Below are 26,019 nucleotides of genomic sequence, written 5' to 3' on the forward strand. Positions count from 1 at the left end.
TTGGCAACTGACTGTCCTTGTGACTTGAAGGAGTGGAGTCCAAAGCAGTATGCATAGGAGTTCGGCATGGATCCAAATAAGATAAAGGCACCTCCTTTCTTTACTTGGAGAGAACACACTGGAAAGCCTCGAAACATGAAGAAACTGGAGTCAAAGAGATCTCTCTAATAGGAGGAACACAGAGAGCTCCAGAGGCCTCAATCCACCATGACTCAGACTCTGACACTGGAGCTAAACTGGCGAGAGCTGCGGCTCTGAGGGGAAATGAGAGATCTGAAAGTTTCAGAGTTGAACAGTCCTTTTGGGCAACAGCCCCCAGTGCTTCAGCTCTGACTCTCATCCTGATCTGACAATGTAGGAGTTGAGAGAGACTGAAGTGGAAGGCAACATCTGCATTTTTTAAAACTTTTATCAGTCATACAGAACAGCAGCTGAAGATGACTAACTATAAGTAGAAGTTCACCCAGCACACTAAGCTCTAAATGTTAAATACTAAAGAAACACGATGCTCTATAACTGACCCTAATAGTAAAACTTAATTCTAAAAACTAAAGACTGCTAACAATTATCTAAAGCTACACATCTAAATATTTAAAATTAAATGGTGACTAAAGCTGGCAAAAAGCCAATGGGTAGGAAAGCTAAGGCTATAAGAATAATATTTTAGAAAGAATTATCCTAAAAATGGAGGTCAGAGCCTTTGTGACTGTTCTGTTCAGGCAGCAAACAACTTCTGAGGTATTCTGAGGAACTAGAGGGAAGTATGGGTAAAGAAGTCGTCACAGCCATGGATCCAAAGATGTAAAGGTGCAGGGACTGTATCTGAGCTGAATCAGAAGAAAATGGATAACATCGGATCTTAATTTTTCCAAATACTCTGTAGTTTCCTTTATCAGAATTAATCTGGAAAGTATAACTCAAGTCTGAGCAGTGCCAGGTACATAAAAATAAACACATTAAAGCTGTGTTCCATATAGTGCTGAAAGATGCATAGCTACAGGCATAAATATCAGCATACTTATGCTATTTAAAGTATTCAAATGTAGGACACACATACCAGCTGAAGAATCTTTCTGAGTGTTTTGATGGAATTTGATTAAAAAAAAACAAAAAAGCTAAATAAAGCTGATCAGGACAATTACTCATTAGCCTGTCCAACAACTACTAAATAAATAAAACAAAATAGCAAAAAAAAGTTCTGGGATTAATTTTATTAAAATGTATTCCTAGCACCAATCCAATTAAGTTGTAAAAGCTACACCAAGGTACCAATGATTAAGTTATTATAAGGTGAACTCTTGAAACTGATGTCAGTATTTTCTATCGCACAGTTACATAGCTCTCAGCTTTCCATCTCCAAAATGTGGACTACTTCCTCCCATAATGTAGAACAAATGAGCAACATTCATCCAGGAAGCTCACAGCACAGCTAAAATGTGCTAGTTTTACCTACTAAAAAGTTCTTTTGATGAATTAGTATGATTCACTATTTACCTAGGATATTCACTAAAAACATATCAGGAATGAATGTATGAATGTGGAACAGTGAGGGACATGCAATTTTTAAGACTCAAAATGAGGAGTGTTCATCATAATAAGGTCAGTTTGGGATGTGTGCAAAACCAGCTTTCTTACGTGAACATTTTTTCCATTTATGTTATGAACTAATAAACAGGCAGCACAGTAGCATACCTGATACACCAACGTCCTGATTACTTAAAGTGAGTTTGAAGCACCTGCTATTACTGTACAAGCAAGAACTGTGTGATTGATGTTATATTTCTAAATGTAAACTTACTGTACGCTGTTGCAGAGTCCCGGTCACTCTGGCTTCCTCCCAAAAACATGGTTAATGATGTCAAAGGCACATGATAACACTGTTAAAAAGATAAAACAACAAAAATTGTATGAAGCACAAATTCAATGTACAGTATTTGTTCTCGAACTTGACAGAGCACAGACTAGCACCTTACAACTAGACAGCAATAACTTAATGACACATAAAATTTAAGGTGCTGCCAACATTGCACAGAATCCACACTGTTCTGCTAACGTTGTAAACAGTGCGCTGAACTTACACTTACATTACGCTACTAGAAACTGAAAACCTACGTAGTGCTGTGAACAGCACAAATCAGCAGAGGAAAATGCACAAAGTATCACAAATGGCACAGTAATATCGAAGCAGATTATCATTTCAAGCAGTCCACAGCACCTTCCTTTCCCTGACAATAAACATTCAAATTAAACTAACCAGAAAGGGCCAGTTCAGCTTGACTAAGTTTAAATGCTTATGAATGTGTCTATATATCTGCCTACTTTCCCAGCAACATATTTTTTTTTACATTTTCACACTTCACAGCTGACCACAAATTAAAACATACAAGTCCTATTCTGACTTTTTAGCATAACTTTTCACATTTCCATTCTACACGTGTTGCATCTCTACAAACAAAAACTTCCGCATTTCTTCTTTAAACACTTTTTCACACTTTACTGCTCTATAGGTGCCAAGACTGCTTACAAACATGGAAAAGTCAGCAGAACTCTTAAACTGGCAACAAGCAGATTTAAACCATAGCGGATCTACCTCTACTTTAATTAAACAGAGCCACAGAATTACATAATTTGACAGCAAAAATGGTTACAGGACCAACCTATTGCCCATCATATTACCTACTGGAAAATCTGCAGATCCTGCTAATAAACATCTTTACTCTATTCCTCAATAGCATAGCTCTGTGCCAGCGACAAAATTTATTATTTACTTATTTGACATTTGGTTACCGGGAAAGTCTGATTAACAAAAAAAAAACATTTTTAGCGGAGGCCCAGGGAGAAAAGCTCCAATACAATGTAACAGAAAAAGTAAATGTATTACATAATGGATCACAAGATTAAAACAAAGAAGGGAAATTAAAACACAGAAGAATCAAAAAAGACATATATATATATATATATATATAAATAAAACAGACACATACATACATACATTTTACACAACAATTATGTCTGGGCAAAAGCATACATGTTTTAAAAAGAGTCAAAAAGATATATACATACAATTTTACATGACAAGTCTGAGCAAAAGCATACACAGTGTTTTACAGAGAGATTAAACCATTATTTGCAAACACATATTACACACAGGAAGACTGATTCAGCATGCAGAAGAGGTTTATGTTGAATCAATGAAATTGCGTTTCTTCAAAACATAATTTCGCGACCTCGTTTTTCTGAAAGTGCATATATCCGAAAATGCACTTTTGTGAAAAACCTCATCAACAAAACCCCCCAAAAAACAAAAAAAAAAAAACAACAGTAAACACATTTATGCAGGGGGCAAGCCCCCCTGCTCTCCCCATGTGGGGAGCTGTGTCCCCCCACACCCCTGCTACTTAAATATTCTAATTCTGAGATCACACTACAGTGGGAAAAGGGAATATTCCCTTATCCCCACTATGCCGCAATCTACAAGAGATTTTAGATGTAGGTGTACGAAGACAAATGAAGAGGGATTGTGAAAACGGACAAAGATACGGGAGGTAAAGGATGACAGAATGGAGGGGAGTACAGAAGTTAAGATACAGATTCAATAAAGCAAGACAGAGTGGCTCAGCAGCACAGGGGTTGATGGTTACTTGGGGAAGGATAAAGGCTCTAGGAAGGGAGAGGGAGGGTGAAAAGGCACAGGAGGTTGCTGTTCATCAGGTAAGGGCAGAGGAAAAGTGGGGCAGGTAGGGAGTAAATAGGCAGGGGAGTAGACAGCTAGGATAGAGTAAAGGGGTATACGCTTGATTTGGAATGACATATATGAGACCTATAAAGGAAATCTTTTAGTTTAGACTTAAAATTCTTGAGATTACAGGTAGTTTTCATATCTAATGGTAAAAAGTTCCAAAGTTTGGTCACAGAGTAGGAGTATAGGCATTGTCTGGCAGTTTTGTCAGATTTGTATAAGGTCAGAAATTGTCTTTGGACCAGAGGGACCAGCTGAGGTGTAAATTTGGAGAATTAAGTTTAAGGCAGGACAAGCTTCAGGTTTGTAAATAAATGGCATCTTTTTCCTACAAACCATTCGCCATGCCTTTCATACAGACATTGACAAGGAATAGCTCCAGAGTTGAGTACCATAGTGTTATCCCCCATTACTGTTCTTTCATCTGAGTAAGCTGCATTTGCCGTCACTCTCTCTCTGTCCTTTTGTGCAGTAGATCTTTTTCACTCATGCAATCACCTACTACCTGTTTATATTAAGCTCTTATGTGGCACCCACATAAAACACCTTGCTGCATGACAAGTAGGTTACATCTATTGCCTTTTTCTTGTCTATTGCCCAGGTTACTCCAATCAAACAGCTCTATCAAGTTCACCTCATGGGGCTTTTCTGCATTAAATCCATGTTGCTTTGGGTAAAGTGTCCTACTGGCTTTTACTACAACCTGGTAACCATGGAAAGATTTACTTCCTGGTGACAATGATCAAGAAAAAAAGCTCATTATTATTAAGTGATCGTCGTACAGAAATTGCTACTGCTATTTGGCTGTTGACAACTAAAATTAGGAACATCACAAACAAGGTGAAAAAGACTACAGAACAAACTTGACATGGCAGGCAATTAAGCTTGGATGAACAATCTAAGCGGGACTTCCCTGTTGGACAGGCAGAATGATATGGTAAGGCTTTCTAATGTGTCCTCAAGTAGCGGATCAACCCCCTACCCCCATTACTCAAAGAAATGGCTTTACCTCATATAAATACAAATTATTGCCCTTTAATCAGTGGTAAAAAGATGACACCAGAAAGGGGAATTCAATGCCAGATAGCTCTGTAGGGAGTGTGCTTCACAAAGCTTCTATGGATTTGATGGACTTCACCTCTTACCAAAGGGAGTGCAAATTATAAATATTTACTATTTTTGCAGTATATCTTTTTAGACTTTACAACATTCAGAAGTAACCAAATTAGATAAATATATATGGCAAATATAAAGATGTGAAAGCAATTAATCATCACCAGGAGTCTTAGCAGCAGAGTGAGTAACACTGAAGCTTCCCTCCATTTGGAAGATACAGAAATCTGCACCCCTCCTGAAAGCTGATTTATTCACTTCAAACATACAACATTTTTCTCTGTCTTTCTTTGTTGTGGACTCAATGGGATAGCCATCAGTATCCCCATTTATATGAAAGGATGCATAATTATCTTAATAACACAAATTACAATTACAGTCAATAACATGGATTGCAAATGCATAGGCTGCTACTCCGGCCAATACAATAGTGGAATACGGAGGTCTCTAAAAACACTGAAGGAATTAGAAATAAACCAGCATACAAAACTGATGGACAAGTGGTTATCCAATGTCTGAATTAAGTACTGTACACAAAAAGGGATGCACATTTACCAACTGAACCTGTAAACAGCAACAGTGTATAGCAAGCTAAAAACAACATACAAGTGTCAATAAAATCCTTTATATGGCATTTGAAATTTGGTCTGTTTATACTCCTCTTCCAGATACCACACATTTTTTTCTTAACTCGCACCTTAATTTTATATGCTTCAAATTAAAAAGGTGGTAGCAAAATGATAAATCATCATCTTCTTTTTTCGGATTTTCCCATTATCCTCACCACTGACACCAGTGAGAGGCAGTCATTAAAACAGGAATGGATTTACACAGTATTTCAAATGCAGCTCTCTGCAAGAAGCACAATTTCTCTCAACAGCACACAGGGAACACACTCCACTGGGACTGGACTCTGTTTCTCCAAATCCCAAATAAGACTCAATTTGAGCACTGTGTCCCAGTTCCAAACATCTGACACACACACACACACGCACACACACACACACACACACACACACACACACACAGACACACGTACACACGCACACATCTGAGAAGGGCTGGCACAGATTCACCAGCTGTATCCCCTCTCTCCAGACTATAAGGTAGATTGCTGCCACCAATGAGATACTCCAAGGCTCTTACAAAAGGGTAACCAATTATACTCTGTCAAATTAATACTGATATAAATGGTAGATTGTGACCAAAGCAGTAAGGCTTATTGGAGTGGCCACAGTGTCACTAAAATAAGAACAAATACTCTCAAGATGTTAAAGGTATTCTCTAAAAGACCAGCCACAATGAAAAGGTATAAAAATATTTAATAACGGATAATAAAATAGAAAGCAAAGGACAGTCAAATGACATAAGATTATTTACAAAACTTCAGCCAGCCATGCTGGCATATGCCACACATGCACCGTCCCACTTCTCCTGGTACAGCTGGCAATACCTCACAATATCACATGTACCTGTGGAGCAGCTGGTCTAAATGTGCACTGCTGGGGTGTCCTCTCTGGCTTTAAACCATGTCTCAGTAACTGCATATATGTTTATATTCTCCAAGATGAGGACAGCATGCAGTGAGTAGAGTTTCCTACTTAGACTCCTGACATTGAGCAGTAACACCTTTAGATTATTCGGAGTCTGTTTAACTATGGGGCAGATTTATCAGGTTGGCACAGCCTACAAAAGGCACTACTGGGGTGGACAAGGTTTTAGCCAATATTCAAAATGTTATCTACTAGTCAATACAATGTACTGATGAACGGCAATAATCTGCTTTTAAACAGGCAAAGTAAAAGAATGTTTGCAAACCACACTGTTTTTGTACAGTAACAAACTGATGCATCTTCTGTGGCAACACTATGGTTCTGCCTCTTTGCACTGGTTGTTTCCATTCTGGTTGCATTTTGGTTCAGGAGAAAGTCTGGCACTGGGTTTGATCAGTGTGGTTCACTGCATCATGCCAAAGCTGATCTTTTGTTTCATGCTGTACTATTTTGTAGCTATTGGTTTGACTTTCCTTGGTCTGTCTACATTTTCTGGGGGAGAGTGATGGTGCTTCTCTGCTTGGTTTCTTTAGAAATGGCAAGTTCTTTATTTGTTCTGTATTTCATTTTTTTGAGGGTTGGTTGTTTCACAGAACGGGGCTTATGTAGAACAGCAATATTGCTGTGGGGGTGCTCAACTTGTACAACTGCCTGGTTTGTTTGGAAGGGTGAGACTGATTGTGGTATCCTGCAGTGTTTTTGCATAAAAGGGAGTTGTGACATTCACAGAGGTTCTTCTACTTGGTTGGATGGTGCACCTGTCATGCCTTTTCTATTTTTCTTTATTTTGACAACAACAAACACCCAAAGGCGAATGTCACTTAGTAAAACAGCAAAAAAGTCCCCAAACGAAGGAAACATGTTCAAAATAAAGGATGCAGATGAATAAAATTGTTTTTTATTCATCTGCATCCTTTATTTTAAATGTGTTTTCTTCGTTTGGGGACTTTTTTGCTGTTTTTTCTTTATTTTGAATGAATAAAACTATAATTGTGTGATTCATCTGACTGGAACCTTGGATGTGTCATGATTTGTGGTGGGTTGCAGACAGGAAACACAGAGGGACAGTGAGAGGGAAGCAGAGGGATGGGGGCTGGGATTTGACAGTGCTGCATGGAAAACAAGTGATTGATTTAATACAGTTTAGGGATTTCCATATGATTTTTAAAGGTAGAGTGTTGAACAGTCCTTTAGCACGTGCATTTTGCGTTCAAGGTGTGTGAATATGAACAAGGATACACTTAACAGACTGGAACTGACTGAACATCTCATAAGGGAAAAGTACAAATATTTTAAATATAGCAAGTAATGTATAGTGTCGCATCTTAGTGGAAATTTTAAAACCAACTATGATGTGCTGAGCTGTCATACCACTCCTCACTTCTTTACTACCCGTGAAACAGAAAATAAGAAATTATACAATGACTTGCGTGTTGATAACAATAATGAATATATCAGTACCTTCATACCTAGTGCTTATTTCAATGACCAAGACAGAAACACCCAAAATAGGGTAAAAACCACGAAAATGAAAGCACAAACAGCCACTGAAGACGACCACTGGTAGTGCGGAAAAATATACTGACTTTATTGAAAAAATGACTAAGCGCTTTCACCAGTTAATACTGGCTTCTTCAGAGTCATTTTACAATCACAATTAAAACACCTTTATAGTAACTGCCCTATGTGAATAAGCTGACATCACACTATAACAACCAATAAACATCCTAATCCACTTTTAAAAAATCCTAATGTTAAATTAAATGCTTAAAATACACACACAACATACTAAATCTAGAAAATACTGATGTAATAAATAAAAATATTAGTATAAATATAAATATAAATACACATTTTTAAAAAATTGCTAGTAATTTAAATCTGACTTGATTTGAATTTTAAAACAGGTTTCAGAGACACACAGTCATTGAGACCAGGGTATCTCAAAGCATTTAATCTAAGTTGCCATTCTGCTTCCAAAACAGCAACTCTATTAGCCACATTACCTCTCCCTAGTAAAGAAACACGGTCCACTACAAAAAACAAAAACTTGTTGAAATTGGGGCATATGGTGGCATGCAAATAAAGTGCATTGTGTATGTCTTTCTTCCTAATAGATCTAACATGCTCTGATATTCTGTCTCTTAATCTTCGAGTAGTCATGCCAACATAAAATGCTTCACATGACATGCAAGATGCTACATAAACTAAATTTTTACTATGACAGTTACAATGCCCAGGGCAAGCAATTGTATATCTGTAATCAAAGACACAAAGGTAAGAACCTTCCCCAATAAACCTACACTGTTTACAAGCCCCACATTTACTCATGCGTGATTTATTATGAGGCTTAACTTCTTTTTCCAAAATACACTTTAAATTCTCACCCCTACTATAAACAATCACAGGTTCAATGCCTAAGGTTCCCTTAATTTCATCACTCAAAAAATACCTCCAAGTGTTTCTCAAACTGGCACACAATTCAGAAGCCCTGTTATTGTACTTTAAAACAAAAAATGCTCCAGTTTTTTCATTATTATTGTTGTTAATACTATTGATGCCCCCCATGTTGGCCTGTTGGACTTTAATATTCAAAATTGGCATGTAATCTGTTCTTCTTTTCCTAAGCACTTCTTTCTTAATTTTAAATAAAAGCTTAAGAGGGTATCCTCGTTCCAAAAACATACCTATTAACTTGAAAATCTCTTTTCTGAACATATCATCATCACTGACTAAACTAGATGTTCTAACCATCTGCCCCTTCACTACACTTTTTCTCTGGTGAAAAGGATGGCAACTTCCAAAATGCAACAGGGAATTAGAGTAACTCTCCTTTCTATATATAGTACTTGAAAAGCCTACATTAGTTTTATTAATAGTTAAATCCAAAAAATTAATACCTTTTTCGTTCCACTCATAAGTGAACTTAAAAAAGTTTGTGGTACCATTCAAGTAATCAACAAAATCTACCGCAGTTTTTTCTTCACCTCTCCATAAAATCAAAAGGTCATCCAAAAACCTGTTGTATAATAAAATATTGCTGTTGAACCTGGAAGGGAAAACAAAAAGTCTTTCCCACGCCAACAAAACTAGGCTAGCAAAAACCGGGGCACATTTTGCCCCCATTGCCACCCCAGAAAGTTGCTGAAATACCTCACCTTCAAACAAAATAAAATTATTTTTTAAAACCACTTCCATAAGATCTTGAAGTAAATTAATCCGATCTTTGTTCACACTAAAACTAGCATGGAGACTATCATAAAACATTTCTAAACCTACTTGGTGTGGAATGACAGAAAATAAGTTTACCACATCAATAGTTAGAAAGCCAAAACAGGAGTTGTTGATTGTAACTTCTCTCAATCTCTCCAAACAATGCCACGAATCCCTCAAAATATGTTTTGCTTCACTAACAGCTGACTTAGACAACACATCTATAAACGCCGCAAGCGGTTCAGTCTTTGAACCCCTAGCCGCGACAATTGGTCTAAAAGGCAAACAATCAGTGCCTTTATGTACTTTGGGGATACCAAAAATGGTAGGCACTGCTGGAAATTTTACTGTGAGATAGTTAAACTCTATCTCGTTTATAACTCCCTGGTACAATGCATCCAATAAAAACAAATCAATTTTGGCATAAGCCCTATTGACCTAATTTATGGATACCCTCCTATACATTGACTCATCATTCAAAATTTCAGTCATCCTAGAAATATAATCAATTTTGATCATTAGTACCATACCTCCACCTTTATCAGGTTTCATACACCTGTATTGGTTGGAGGCCCTAAAACTTCTCAAAATAAGTCTCTCATTGACTGAAAGGTTATCCAATACCTGAATTTTTTGTGAACATATCCTTCTAAAATCACACTCAACCAATTTTTCTAGTAAGGTAACTTCAGCATTAGGGGGCGGTAGAAAAGTACTCTTTCTTTTCAAGTCTTGTGAAACTTCAGTATTCATCACCCCTTCAATTTGTTTGTTAGAAGAGAAAAAAATCTGTAAATTTAACTGTCTCATGTAAAGTTTCAAGTTAATAAGCACCTGAGCTATATCCAACCTAAAATTGGGTACAAAATTAATACCCTTATTAAACAAATCAAAATGTGTATTACAAATCTTGATATCAGTATAATTGTAAATGAAAAAAACTTGTTTTTTCAAAATCTCATGCCTCATTGTAGAGTGACTGTAAACTGTGTCAATGTCATCATGAATATACATATTCGAGCCGTCACTGTTTGTCGTTAAATCAAAAGAGAAAGTTTCACCACAAACTTCATGCCCCACTGCATCCATTTCTTCATAAAAATGCACAACTGAAATCTCATTATTTACAGAAACCAACTCACTAGCAACATCAGATAACATGTTTCTGTCCACAAATTCATCATCTTCACCCACACAATTCAAATTATTAAAACAAAAAACATTGTAAATATCATTACTAATTAAGGACGTCCCCTTCGGTTCCCTCTCCCCCCCGGTGAGGATACACAACATGTGCATTCCTTCCCAAATGTCCCCTGTTCATAAGTCTCTCTGACCTCCATGGTCCATTCTGCTGTACTAAAAAATCATTGTTGTTTTGCTCAACATAATCATCCATAAACACAGGATCATTAAGTCTTTCGCCCGAATCAGTTACTGTCAATTTATATCCAGGTGGATATGCACAATTGTTCTTATAGTCAGTTGTATCTCTAAACAGTTTCTTTTGCTTAGTAATCTTGTTTTTGTTAATAAACGCCTCAATATTTCTCAGCGTCTTGTCAAAATTAATTTGATACTCAAAAAACAAAAGGTCACTAGTAATGCTCTTATTTAGTTTACTAATATCATCCTGCATTTGAGACAACTTTGTGTCATTATTGCGAATGATAATATCTAACATATCCATACCTGCTCGATTGAACAAAGTTGTTAACTCACGAAAAGCTTCAGTACCAGTTTCTATACCCATAGGTAACTTCCAAATACGTAACCCTTTAGGCACTTGGTTTAGTTCCTTAGATTTCTTCAAAAATAAGTTATCGAGCTGAATTGCTTTAAACTTGATACAAAGTTTTTCATATTTTGATATTTGTTCCCTCAAAGTTGGAAACTCGATGAACTTCTCATCTGCTACTGCTGTTATGTCTCCAAAAGACGGCGTTTGAAACCAGGAAGAAAGATCATACTGTTGTCCAATCGCAACTGGTTTAGGCAACGCAACAGGAGCAGAAGCAGAAGGTACCACATTGGAGGTAGTATTTTTCGAAACAGCTCCACTATACGAAGTGGAAGCATTCATTTCCTGACCCGGAGCAATGGTAATGGGAGAATGCATGGTAAAAAGTTCAACCTGAGAGTCAGTGGGGCTGACCGCCGAAACCACTCTACTCTCTCCTTTTTGTCCCGTATGAAGCTTAATGAGTTTGTCAACCACAAGGGCAAGCTCTTTAAGAACACTCTCCATCAGAAAAAGTCATGTATAAACACCGCCACACAAGCGGACGTCACCAAGGCCGAAAAAACAGCAACCAAGACAGAAACACCCAAAATAGGGTAAAAACCACGAAAATGAAAGCACAAACAGCCACTGAAGACGACCACTGGTAGTGCGGAAAAATATACTGACTTTATTGAAAAAATGACTAAGCGCTTTCACCAGTTAATACTGGCTTCTTCAGAGTCATTTTACAATCATGATTGTAAAATGACTCTGAAGAAGCCAGTATTAACTGGTGAAAGCGCTTAGTCATTTTTTCAATAAAGTCAGTATATTTTTCCGCACTACCAGTGGTCGTCTTCAGTGGCTGTTTGTGCTTTCATTTTCGTGCTTATTTCAATGACTTGCGTGTCGATAACAATGAATATATCAGTACCTTCATGCCTAATGCTGATTTCAATGACTTGCGTGTTCATAACAATAATGAATATATCAGTACCTTCATGCCTAATGCTTATTTCAATGACTTGCGTGTTGATTACAATAATGAATATATCAGTACCTTCATGCCTAGTGCTTATTTCAATGACTTGCGTGTTGATTACAATAATGAATATATCAGTACCTTCATGCCTAATGCTTATTTCAATGACTTGCGTGTTCATAGCAATAATGAATATATCAGTACCTTCATACCTAATGCTTATTTTTATTTATCCTTTGTTCACCAGGTTAGTACTACCAGGCTAGTAACCTCTTTTCAAGGGAGACTCAAGGTGGTATTTATATTACTACGGGAAATTTGGACAGATCCTCAGGGAACTTCTCCTACTCCTTTTGATAGATGCCTTGGAATCTTAACTCATGCAGATGGGTCCTCAGTTTAACATCTTAAACATTTAAATGTTATGACATCTGCTTGCACATTCAAGCATCTTATTTCAGTGCATTTATCCCTTATGTATAATCTAGTTTTATTGTAAAATTAACTATTTTTGATAAATGAATACAACTTTTTTAAGATATATGACTTGATTACATGGTTTAATTATCTTTGTTACTGTACTTTTTATTTCATTGTATGCAAGAGGAGAGGGTCATAACAGTGACTCGACCAGCTACTTCCAAAGAACAGCAGGAAGAAACATTGACTAGTGACCTTTCAAAGTATTTTAATATGGATATAGAAGAGAGGCTTAATGCTAACGATATGGTTGTGAACATTCGTTACAAAGACTGACCCTACTACCAAGAAATGTTAAATCAATTAAAACACGGTTTACACAGGTACCGCTCACTATTTCTGGACAACGCATTTTTGTGAAAGAGCATTGCGAGGAAGCAGGCACCTAGGGGGCTTAGAGAATTCAAGTACCCCAATAACGTGGTTGAGGGTTTGGATTTTCATAAAGATCTCATGGGCATTTTTAATAACTGTGGATTGGAGGTCATGTAAGCTATTATTAGAAATGAAAAACAACTTGAAGTTTTATATACTGAGATAGTGAGTCTTAATAACTCAGTACAAAATGATCAATTGCTTACTGTTAATGATTATAAATATAAATATTATTCTATTTTAAAAGAGATTGACAATAGATGTGAAAAAAATAAAGAAAAACATATTAAGGAAGCTGGAAATAGATTGAAGGGAATACCAGGATAAGAGGGTTTACCCACTTCCCAAAGGGAGGTACAATGCACAGATGAACCACAGTGCTATGGCTGTTAATAAACATGATTTGGGTGATATAAGAAAACTCATTTACACGAATCACATGAATGATGGGGATTAAGGGAATTTTGATAATGAGGAAGTGGAGAATGCTAACCCTTTAGAATCCCCCCCTTGAGGAGGTCCAGCAGGATCAAAAAATAGCAGAGGGACATACATGCAAACTAGGGATCCACACAGGATAGGAATGGGTACAAATCCAGGCAGTGGACAGGTTGGAGATGAGTAACCCTCTGGAATCAGACTCAGGATGAATACAGTGGGCCAATATGTACTAGTACTATCCAAGTTGAAGGGGTGGTACAATCTTATGATAATTTTAAAATTTTTAAGTATAGTGGTTTAGAACTCTATTCCACACATTTTTCTTTTTTTAGAAAAGAGTTTACCTTTGTACCCACTATAAGCGCTAATATTAGTGACTCTCTCACTGACAAAATTAAAAAGAGAAAAATACACAACTTAAATAAGAAAGAACAACTAGTACTGAGAGAATTAAGTAATAATTCTACCACTAGAATTATGAAGCCTGATAAGGGGGGAGGATTTTTTATTACAGACCACTGGACATATGTAGGAAAAACACTGGAACTAAAGAAAAACAAAACTGTTTGGAGCAAGCATTAATAGAACACAAATAAAATAAACAGTGCTCGAACAAGGACTTTACAATAAGCTCCACATCCAGTCTGTAATAAGTTAATAAAAAGTAGTTTTATTGTAATAAATCCGTAAACCCAAAGTTTAGCGGTTTCATCCCTCCAACAATACTCTGGGACATCATCAGAACTAAGTAAAAAGGAAGTGAGGTCACCATTAAATAACTCAAGTCATTAATTAATCAATAAATTAACAGCAAAAAAGTATACGTCATATTTAATCCAAATATTTTTTAAAAATGTTTTAAAAAACATCCATAAAAAAAAATTATTAAACACCATGTATTACAAAATCCCTAAAAATATATAAATATATATATATATCTATTACAATTTTAAAGCTTTTCTTTTTAATAGGTTCATAGGTGTCTACTATGCTAATGACCACAATGGCCTTTTTTAGTTTAGCCATGCATCCCAAATCTCTGACAAGTTCTGGTACCCTTGATAAGTGTAAGCAGGGGCCAGGGAGATGAGCCATTTCCAGCCCGCCTTTGTCCATTAAGAGACATAGGTGCCACATCAGGATGAATTTCTTGTGCTTCCTGTTCTTCATCCAATTGTCCAAGCTACACTTGAATTGGGTTAGGGAGGAACTCAGCTTCACATGGATGGGGAGCCTATTCCAGAGAAGGGGTAGTCTCTGGGATACATACCCGTCTCTCCAGCAGGTCACATGTATATCACAGGCAAGGTTTAAGCCTTTAAAACAGGTAATTCTGGTATTGTTTGTTTTGAGGATATGAAGGTACTCCATTAGAGTGGGGTCTGATAATGCCTTGTATACCAGGCACAGATCTCCCTTCAACAGCCTGTACAAGACAGAATACAGGGATAACGCCTTAAGATGGTCTGCTTAGACAGGTTCATAGGTAGGTAATAGGCTATCGGCCCAAGGGCCTACGTAAGCCTAGCCAGCAAGGTTCCATAGCTTACGCCACCCAAGAAAGTTATTTTCCTGTGCCACTGTCCAGCAGAGACACAGAAGTGATCCCCGGGGTGTATTTCCTATTTGCCATCCACTCATCAAGATTTTTCTTGAAGAGTGCTAATGAAGAACTTTGCTTGACATAGATGGGTAGCTTGTTCCAGAGTCTAGGAAGTCTCTGGGACAGGAATCTATCCCTCCAGCGTGTCCTGTTTATTGTGGTGACAAGGTTTAGGTCCCTAGAGCGTGTAGCTCGGAGGGATTGGGATTTCTTTAGCTGTAGCATGTCCAACAGCTCTGGGTTTGACATAGCTTTATATGTTAGGCAGAGATCACCTCGGAGTAGTCGATATGCTATGGAGTAAAGCTGGAGTTTTTTGAGGCGGTCAGTGTAGGGGATTTGTTTGAGGCCAGTAATCCTCTTTGCTGCTGCAGATGTCTTGTGAGGTACATTCCAAAAGGGGCATTGTACTCTATAATGGGTCTAATGAGTGACGAGTAGAGGGGAACAATGACCTCTTTTTTCCTGGATGAGAACACTTTTATGATGAGGTGTGCCACGCAGAAGGACTTCCTGACTACTGTGGCGATGTGACTATCAAAGGAGAGACTACTGTCCACCTGGGTCCCAAGGTCTCTTATCACACATTCGGTGCTAAGTAGATTGCTGCCTATGTGGTAGTTTATGGGTACAGAGTTTTTACCAAAGGGGATGACACTGCACCTTTTGGCATAGAGCTTGAGGCCATGGCTCTGACACCAGGCATCTGTCTCAGTGAGGCCCTTCTGTAGGATGTCCACATCATTTGGGGACTTGACTATGACTATGACTCCTAATTTGCAGTCATCTGCGAACTTCGTTAGCCAGAGGCCTTCTGTGTTAGCCTGTGCTTCAGAGAAGTAGACACCAAACAGTCCCAGGACTGGTGCTAATGTGAAATGCTCATTAAGGCCAGGGGCATTAGTACCATTTGACCTTATAATCCAATAAAGTTCTCTTAAATCTAAACTGGAACTGTTAAACAGTGATGACAGGTGCACCCAGATATCAAGGAATGAGGTCAATGTTTCTTACAGAAACAATGATTTAATTTTGGAGAACAACTTTACCCAGGGGATTAAACATAGGAACCTATTTGAATTTTTGACGGTTCACAACCTGGTTGTCCCATCTATTTTTGGTATACCCAAGGTCCATAAAAAAATTATTAGACCCCCTCCTTAAGGCCAATAGTTGCAGCTGCAGGTTCTAAAACTTACTCCTTGGAGATGTATGTAGACAGAAAACTAAAGCTTTTCCTTAAATTACATCAATAGATTTTATCTAATTTTTGGGATTTTTTGACTAAAATTACTAAAGATTTGTACTCTACAGCTACATGGTTTGTTACAATAGATACTGTAGATGTTTTTTCTGCGATTCCTTATAATTTGGGATTGCTGTGGTTTGAAAATGTGCTAATGGAGAGTGATATTGTGGACACAATTGAAGTGAAACTCCTGGTAGAATGCACAGAATTGGTTTTGGGCAACAATTTTGTTTATTATGACTAGGAGTTTTACAAACAGCTAACTGGGGTGGCAATGGGCCCTGCCTGTGTCCCCTTGTTTCCTAACGTGGTTTTATGCCACTGGGAACAACAGTTTGTGTTGAAATCTAAATACATTTCACTTTATTTGAGGTTTCTGGATGACATATTTTTGATTTGGGATGATCCAATACAAAAACTCGAAGAATGCTTAGTGTATATTAATGGGACTACTGATTTTTTAAAGTTGACCTACAAGTATGGACTTAACAAGATCAGCTACTTAGATGTTAGTTTAAAGAAAGACCTAGAAAGTTCTAGTTTTGTTTCAGGTTTATACAGCAAAGAAAACTTTTCTAATTCATACCTACATTATTGGAGGGAGCACCCCCCACCTCAAAAGAAGAATATAGTCAAAGTGCAAATGGTGACAGATACCCGAATGACATCTTGTTATGATGACTTGGCAGATGAATTGAATAAAATTAAAAACTTTTTTTGGAATGTGATTATCCACCCCAACTAGTAAATGGATTGGTAACTAACGTCCTAAAAGGATGGGGCAGCAAATTCATTCCCTTCTTGGGAACTAAGGATATTGGTTTGGGTTCAGTTGTCAAAGGTGCAGTAACTGATGTGGATTACAATAGGTCATTTACTTTAAAATATAATCACGACTCAAGGTAAACTCAAAGAATCATTAACAAATACTGGAGTATGTTTTCTAAGATGCCCAACACTTTGGATGTCTTTTCAAACCCATTTTATTTTACAAACAAGAGGGGGTAAACGTTAAGGACATCCTAGAAAAAAGGCAAAGGAAAAATATGGTAGTAGAAAATAAGTTAAAATGAACATACAAATGTGATATGTGTAAACAATGTGTGTACATTACAAACACTGATGTACTACAAATTCCAGGAATCGGTAGGACCTTAAAAGCTCACAAACAATGTAATTGTTTTTCTAAGGGTGTTGTCTATTTAGCCTACTGTAAAGTTAGTTTTTCATTTTATGTTGGTAAAACTAGGACAGCCCTGAAGGTCAGGATTTAAGAAGATATTAATGATATAAAAAAAGAGGGCAGATATGAAACCACTGTTTAGACACTGCATACAATGTAAGGATAGTAGTTCTTTTGGGGTTTTATTGAGAAGGTAGATCAAAATATGAGGGGTGGACAATGGGAGACCTTACTGGAATACCGTGAACTGCTACGGCAGTTGAGGTTGGATGCAAGCATCTCCCCTGGTTTAAATGACCAAGTCTCCTTACTTCCTGTACTAAAACTAAGAGCAGCTAAACTGTACATCTATGCGATTAGACGTAAATGAACACAAAGATTTTTCCAGCTTCCTTAAAATCAATTACAAAACTAATCACAATATTAATTATATAATTGTGTTTCTAATGTTTGTTTTGCGTATTTTTAAACAAATGTTTTTATAAGTGATTATATGTATTTATTAAAGCAATTTTAGAGTATTTACAATTATATATACATAAATATTAATATACATGTATATATATATATATATATATATATATATATATATATATATATATTTAAATTAGAGCATGAAGAAATATAATTAATTGGTTGAATGTGGTACACATGGTTTGAATTTGATTGATGGTATGTTTCACCAATGAATTTGTGGCAATGGATTTAAAAGGATGCAAAAGAGTGTTGGTTTAGTTCTGATGAGGTCTCACAGACAGACAAAACACTTAACCTTTTTGCAACAAAAGAAATTAATTTTAAATTATTCTTGTCTCAGGGGGGCCTTTTCCATGAATTAGTTACCAAGGTTGTGGTGGTTATAGGTTATTTCTGTTATACTTTTTATTTTATAACATTATGTCAGGGATAAAAAAATGAACATATTAATAGCAAAAAAATAAATTTATTGAAAATAAGTAAAACTTAACTACATGTTAGAAGTTTATCAATGAGGGGAACATTTGTTAGGAAGAACTAATATCAATGTTTATTAGTGAGTTTAATAATATATTCATAGTTTCATATGATTCATTGCATATTATTATAAGAAATGAGATAATATTAATACAAGCTCACAAACACTAAGTTAATTTGAGAGAGGGAAAAGGATAACAAAATGCTAAAAATGAACAAAAAGGGAATGAAACGGTGCTGATGTATATCTGAAGACAGAAATGGAACATCTTGACTTCATATCACATTATAAACCATGGTACTTATAATTTATCTGCAGTAGCTCTGTTGTATTGCTCTAATATTAGAATGACAAGCATAGCTATACACTGTAAAGACGTTTTGCAGCACAGTTTAATTAGATATTTCTAATATCGGTTAAGATTTCATGGATAATAAGTACGCAGTTATAGTTTATAGGTTTTTCTATTATGGTTTAAGTTTGTTATTTTGGATGTTTGGGACTAAGACTATAATATTTTTGCATTACAGGTTCATAGCACGTTAATAGGCTAATGGCCCTAGGGCCTTAACAAGCTTAGCCATGTAATACCCTTGTTCTCTAGTTGATCACGGTTAGATGGTCATTGCTAGCAGAGCAAATCAGTGATTAGCGCTGACTGCCCCTGTCCATGAGGGACATAGGTGCCACCTCTGGGGTGAATTTACGGTCTCCAATTCAATTGTCAAGGTTGTGCTGCTTCACTTGAAGTGGGAGTTTATTCCAGAGGAGTGGTGATCTCTGGGAGATATATCTGTCTCTCCAACATGTGCTGTTTATGTCACAGGCTAGGTTGAGAATCCTAGAGTGACTGACTCTTGCCCCATTTGATTTGCGGACAGGCAGCATTTCCATTACGGCAGGGTCAGAGATCGCTCTGTAGGCCAGGTACAGGTTGCCTCTCAGCAGCCTGTAGGATACACAGTACAGAGGCAGGGCCTTCAGTCTTTCCATGTAGGTCATGTTTTGGAGGCTCTCAATTTTCTTGGTTAGAAGCCTTTGTGGTCTCTCCAGTTGTTACAGGTGTCTGGTGAGGTACATGCAAAAGGGAGCATTGTACTCAATTAGTGGTCTAATGAGGATTGAATATAGAGGAGTCATAACATCCTTAGTCTTGGATGCAATGCCCTTATTTACAAGATGCACAATGTAAAAGGCTTTCCTTACCACTGTAAAGACATGGTGATCGAAGTTTAAATTGCTGTCAACCTGTGCTCCCAAGTCTCTCACCACTGTGTTTTCGCTTAAGGGGGTGCTATCTATAATGTAATTTGCAGGAGCACTTCTTTGCAAAAGGGGATAATGGCTCACTTTTTTGCTTTTAGTTTTAGACTGTGACTCTGGCACCAATCATTAGTCTGCTTTAGCCCCTTTTGTAATACTCCGTGACTGCACCTAGTGCAGTCATCTACAAACATGGTAAGCCACAGGCCATCTACTTTTGCCTGGATGTCTGAAAAACAGATTCCAAACAGCAGAGGGCCCAGATCCCTGTGGTACATCGCTGGTAACTGATCTACTGGTGGAAGTGGAATCCCCAACTTCAACAGTGTGTGTTCTGTCGTGAGCCACTTTGCTACCCATCTAGTGACGTACTGGTTAATCTCAAGCTGAGAGAGTTTCTCAATGATACTTGAGTGGGAGATTGTGTTGAAGGCCTTAGCTAAGTCAAGACAGGGGTATGTACTGCTTTCTCCTCATCCAGGGCTTTGTTGACATTCTCAAAGAAATCCACCAGGTTTAATAAGCAAGACCTGCCCTTAACAAAGTCAAACTGGGTCAGGTCAAGAGTTTGGAGGGTGCCTATGTCCTTGCTGATAAGGTCTATGATGATTCTTTCCATGGCCTTGCTGATAAGGCTAGTTTGGCGTATGGGTCTATTGTTCCCAGGGTTGGTTGAAGGACCCTCTTTGTGTACGGGAATTACTGGTGCCGTTTTCCACTCTGTTGGAACAAAGCCAATGCTCAGGCTATGGTTGAAGAGAGTACTAACGGGTTCTGCTTGGTCTTGTTTTAGATTTAGTAAGCAGCCTGGGATGTTATCTGATCCCATGGAGGCTGTGTTTTTGGCCTTGCAGAGGGCAGATATGACTTCCTCTTTGGAGATGCTAGGTAGTGGACTGGTGACAGGGATGATATACAGTGTGTCTGCTGGGGACGGGGTGGTGAAATTTGCACCAAATTTGTCAGCCAGCAGGTTGGCAATTTCTTTGGGTCCAGTGTGAGTAGTACCATCCACAATCAGTTCAACACATGGCTGGGCATTCATTTTAAGATTTCAGACATAGCTAAAAAAAGCCTTACGATTGTCTTTAGCTAGAGATGCTAATTTAGCCTCATAATTGGCTTTAGAGAACTTTACAAGATAGCTAATTTGCTTGTTCAAGTTGTGGAGGGTATTCTTCCTCTGGTGAGTAAGTTTCCTCTTGTCCTTGGATAATGGTGTCTGCCTTTTGTTATATAACCTATTTATATTTGTGGACTATCAGGGTGGCCTGCTTCTTCGGGAGGACCTGGTTTTGATCCTAACAGGTAAAGACGGATCTATGCAATTGTTTAAATGTCTGTACAGGGTATTTGTGTACACTACTGCATAGGAGTCACTGTTGGCAGTTTTAGCAGGGGGTTGAAATTTTATACCCCTGGTTAGTAGGCTAAAGTTTGCTTTGGAAAAAAATTAGTTTGTTTGCTCCTGTGAGGGTATCCAGTCTGATCTTTACTTCAAATGAGACAGATTTAAGGTCTGACCTCACCAGGGAGGGCAACACACTGGGGGTAGTGCAGTAACCCCACCATGCTGGTGAGTATCAGGTCCAGAACATTTGAGCCCCTTGTAGGGAGGCAGCCTAGCTGTTCCACAGATTTGAATTAACAAGGTCCAGGAACCTCAAGGCAACTGCATTTCTGCTCATATATGTTTTCCAATCTATAGAAGGACAGTTGAAATCTCCCATGACCAAAGGGTTTGGCTGTATAGGGAGTGATTATGGCAAGTCCAGGTAATAGGTATGTTTCTCTTGGTTCATGGTGAGGGACCTGTAGCTAGTGATGATGTGGTAGGGTGTTTTACCTATAATTAAGTGTACCTGGAGTAGGCAGTCATACTGTTTAACCAATCTCAAGGTGTATTTGGATTTAATGAAGATGGATATACACCACCTTTGGTTCTTTCATCTCGTTTTGGGGTGTCAACGTGTGGAAGGCATTGTAGCCTTGTATGGCTGGGGTGCTCTCTGTGGCCCTGAACCAAGACTCAGTGACTGCATACATGTCATCATCTTCCAAGGTGAGGAACATGTTCAGGGAATGCAGTTTTCTTTTGAGGCTCCTAGCATTAAGCAGCATAACCTTGAGTTTGTCTCAAGTGGATTTCTTTTTGTTTTGACATTGCCTAAAAAAGGAACTATGGGGAAGGCAAGCATCTTTGCCAGTATCCTAAAGCCTACAGGAGACAGGTGAAGATCATCTCTGGTACAACAGCATGGTCTCTTGACCAAGTCTTCCCAGGCTAACAGATACTGGATCCCCTTGGATTGACACCAGACGTTAATCCAATTCTTGAAGTCAGTTATTTTTTGTCTGTATTGTGGTATCATCCTGGGTGAAGGTAAAATACTACCTAGTGCTAGGGACATACCTGCCTGCGACACATAATCTGAGAGTTCAGTCATGTCTTTCTTCATATAGTCCACAGAGGTGCGTCTCAAGTCATTCACTCCAACATGTACTATGACAGTCATAACATTAATAGTTGTTGAGTGACTTGACTGTGTGTGTGATTTGATGGACCCTGGCACCTGACAGGCAGCTAACCGTGACTTTCTCCTTGTTCTGCCTGGTGAGGGGGACATCTGTGTGTCTCACTATGGAATCGCCTATGACCAGTACATTAGGTTTTGAGGTGTTTTACCTTAGGGGCTTATTTGTTGAGGCACCTGCATCTGTGTTGCTATGTGAAGTGGGGTATGTTCATGTTTCAGTATGTGTGATCTGTTTGCGCTTGGGAGGTCTCTGGTCCTTTGGTAGGCTCTCAGACCCACCTATGCTGAGGTACTCACTATGTGACTTGACCTTGTCTCGTGTGAGAGGAGAGGTGTGTGTGCTAACAACCTGCTTGATGTCTTGCTTATTGTTACATGAGAGGTTTGATTCCAGCTTCATGTTACAGTTACATCTCTCACATACTATATTTGCTTGCTTTAGAAGCAAGTGGTTGTCAGTATACATGATGCAATTACTATATTGCCCTCTGATGCCCATGTCATTCAGGCCATCTGGTGAAATGTTGGAGAACTGGCTGTCCTTTGTAGCAGGTTAAACCGCAAGTAATAGTTGGGGAGTGGCCAAGTTGTATTAGCTTTTTCTCTAGGACTAACTCGACTAACTAAACAAGGGGGTTTATTCTGCTGAGGTTTAGGGGTGGAGGCGTGGTGATGCTGCTCAGTGGGTAGCTGAGTTGCCTGCAGTGCAGCAGGGAAGCTTGGGAGGGTTCAACTGACAAAAGTCTAGGGAAAAAAATTGTTTCTAGGAGTTTGCTACTATACAGGGCACCACTAACCCCCATTGTGCAAGTGTGCAGCTACAAGTAAAGGCGAGGCTTATATACAGACAAATTATTGATGCAGACTATAGAAATAAGGCTTTGACTGGGCTAAGAAAAATGAGGAGTAATACATTTTAGAATCAATCTTTGTTAATCCTGTTAAATTACATTTTGCTTAATATATAATTATATTTGAACCTTTATTTTATGTGACTAAATGTAAATGGCCTGAACAGTGATACAAAGAGGGGGAAGCTAATTAAATACATAAACTTCAATAAAACTCAAGTAATATAAAAAACTCAAACCAATAAAAATGAGAAAGACAAATAAAGGTTTTAACAGTCAAGCCATATTTTAGGGGAGACCTGAGGTGGGATTTATACTACTGGGGAAATTTGGCCAGGGCATCAGGAAACTTCCCCAACTCTTTTTGATAGGAGCCGTGGGATCTTTTACATCCAACTGCATAACTACCAACTCAAGCAGATGAGATCTTGGTTTAACGTCTCATCGAAAGGAAAACATCTCTCAAGAGAACAGCATTCCCCTTATGCTGTACTGCAGTGCTGGCGGGTTTTTATTATTTAAGCAAACGCTTAAAGTTGCTAATGCTGTTTCGTTGAAGTGTTTACGTGAAATGGCAAAATGCCGAAAGCATGGAGCAGTGATTTTTTTTCCTAGGGAAAAAAAAATCACTGGGCCGTTTTCATGACTTTGCCATTTCCTCCACTGTGGTGCAATCTCGGAGTTGGTATATTTAAGTTGGGGGGCACAGCCGCCCACATCAGGGGGTGTGGGTGGCGAAGCCCCCACTTTAATTTTGTGCTTGTTTTTTTTTGTTTTATTTGTTTGTTTTAATGGATCATAGGTTCATAGGTTCGTACTAGGCTATCTGCCCTAGGGCATTTATAAGCCTAGCCAGAGTGTGTGTGGTTTTCACCACCCCTTAGGATGAGAATACTACGCCCTTTTAGGGTTTAGTTTACTGTGCCTCTGTCTAGTAGTGACACAGAGATGAACCCCGGGGTAAACCTACGATCTCCCATCCAATCGTCAAGATTTCTCTTGAATAGAGTTAGTGAGGGGCTCTGCCTAACATGGATTGGGATTCTGTTCCAGAGTATAGGTAACCTCTGGGTTATGAATCTGTACCTCCAGCACGTCCTATTTATTTCTGTGTTGAGGTTTAAGTCTCTTGCTCTCGTGGCTCTGATGGATTTGGATTTTCTGAGGTGGAGCATGTCCATTAATTCCGGATTGGACATGGCCTTGTACGTCAGGCACAGATCACCTCTGAGTAGGCGGTATGTGACTGAATAGAGCTGGAGTTTTTTCAGTCGGGCAGCATATGACATATGTTTAAGACCCTTTATCCTCTTGGTGAGGAACTTTTGGGGTCTTTCCAACTGCTGCAGGTGTCGGGTAAGATACATCCCAAATGGGGCATTGTACTCAATCATTGGCCTGATAAGAGAAGAGTACAGGGGCACAATGACCTCTCTTGATCTAGATGTGAAACTCTTCATGATAAGGTGGGCAATATAGAAGGTCTTCCTAACCACTTTGGCAATGTGAGTGTCAAATGAGAGGTTACTGTCAAACTGGGTCCCTAGGTCCCTGATTACCTCTTCCGTACTTAATGGATTACCACCTATGTGGTAATCTGTGGGTACCTTGTTTTTCCCAAAGGGTATGACTATACATTTTTTGGCGTTCAGCTTAAGGCCATGGCTCTGGCACCAATTATCCGTTTCTATGAGGCCTCTCTGAAGGATGTTTGTGTCCGCTGGAGTATCAATTATGGCGCCCAGTTTGCAGTCATCTGCGAACTTTGTCAGCCACAATCCTCCTATGTTTGCCTGTACCTCAGAAAAATAAATGCCGAACAAGAGGGGTCCCAGGATTGAGCCCTGTGGGACACCGCTTGTGACTGGCTTAGAGTCTGACATAGCTCCAGCAACTCTGACCCTGTGGGTTCTGTCCTTGAGCCAGTTTGCAACCCATCTTGTGACATATGGGTTTACATTTAAGCTGGTGAGTTTGTCTATGATGCCCAAGTGGGGTATTGTGTCAAAGGCTTTTGCAAGGTCAAGGTAGGCTGTGTGAACTGCCTTACCCTCATCAATGGCCTTAGTGACTGTTTCAAAAAGCTGACCAAGTTCAAAAGGCAGGATCTGCCCTTGACAAAGCCAAATTGGGTAGGATCCAATGTCTGTAGGTCCCCAATGTCTTTGTTTATGAGTTCCATAATGATCCTCTCCATAGCTTTGCAGACCAGGCTCGTCAAGCTTATGGGGCGGTAATTTCCAGGGTCCGTAGAAGCACCGCCTTTGTGAAGTGGGACCACTGTTGCCGTCGCCACTCTTTGGAGTGCATGTATCCTGTAGTAAGGCTAAGATTAAACAGCAGCCTTATGTGTGGGTTTAGTTCCTCTTGGAGTTCATGTAGCACACAGCCCGGGACACCGTCCGGTCCCACTGATGCTGTGTTTTAGCTTTAGAGAGGGCGGCTCTCACCTGGGCATCTGAGATGTTAGGGAGGCTACACTCTGCTGGGATAGTTATTTCTCCTTTTGGGGAGGGAGGAGAAATTTGCACTGAACCTGTCTGCCAGAATGTTGGCAATGTCAGTGGGTTCAGTGTATTTTGTGTCATTTTGGACTAACTCTGAGCATATCTGGGAGTTTCCACCCAGGTTTCTAACATAGCTAAAGAAGGCCTTGTGATTGTCTTTTGTGTCTTTTGCGATTTTTCTCTCAAAGTTGGCCTTGGATGATTTTATGAGTGATCGTAGTTTTTTGCTAGTACTGATCAGAGATGCCTTCC

General features: G+C 38.7%; 1 protein-coding gene across 1 annotated transcript in view; it reads right to left on the reverse strand.

Annotated features, from left to right (window-relative positions):
- Nucleotides 1–26,019, reverse strand: part of LOC122817219 (sodium-dependent lysophosphatidylcholine symporter 1-like) — a 985,499-nt gene that overhangs the window by 688,024 nt on the left and 271,456 nt on the right. Inside the window, exon 5 of the mRNA XM_044090437.1 lies at nucleotides 1,799–1,877. Within this exon, the coding sequence (XP_043946372.1) occupies nucleotides 1,799–1,877 (79 nt within the window). The remainder of the gene's footprint in view (nucleotides 1–1,798; nucleotides 1,878–26,019) is intronic.

The sequence above is a fragment of the Protopterus annectens genome, chromosome 12.part0 (genome assembly GCF_019279795.1).
Source record: "Protopterus annectens isolate FY-2018-M chromosome 12.part0, PAN1.0, whole genome shotgun sequence".
Classification (NCBI taxonomy): domain Eukaryota; kingdom Metazoa; phylum Chordata; order Ceratodontiformes; family Protopteridae; genus Protopterus; species Protopterus annectens.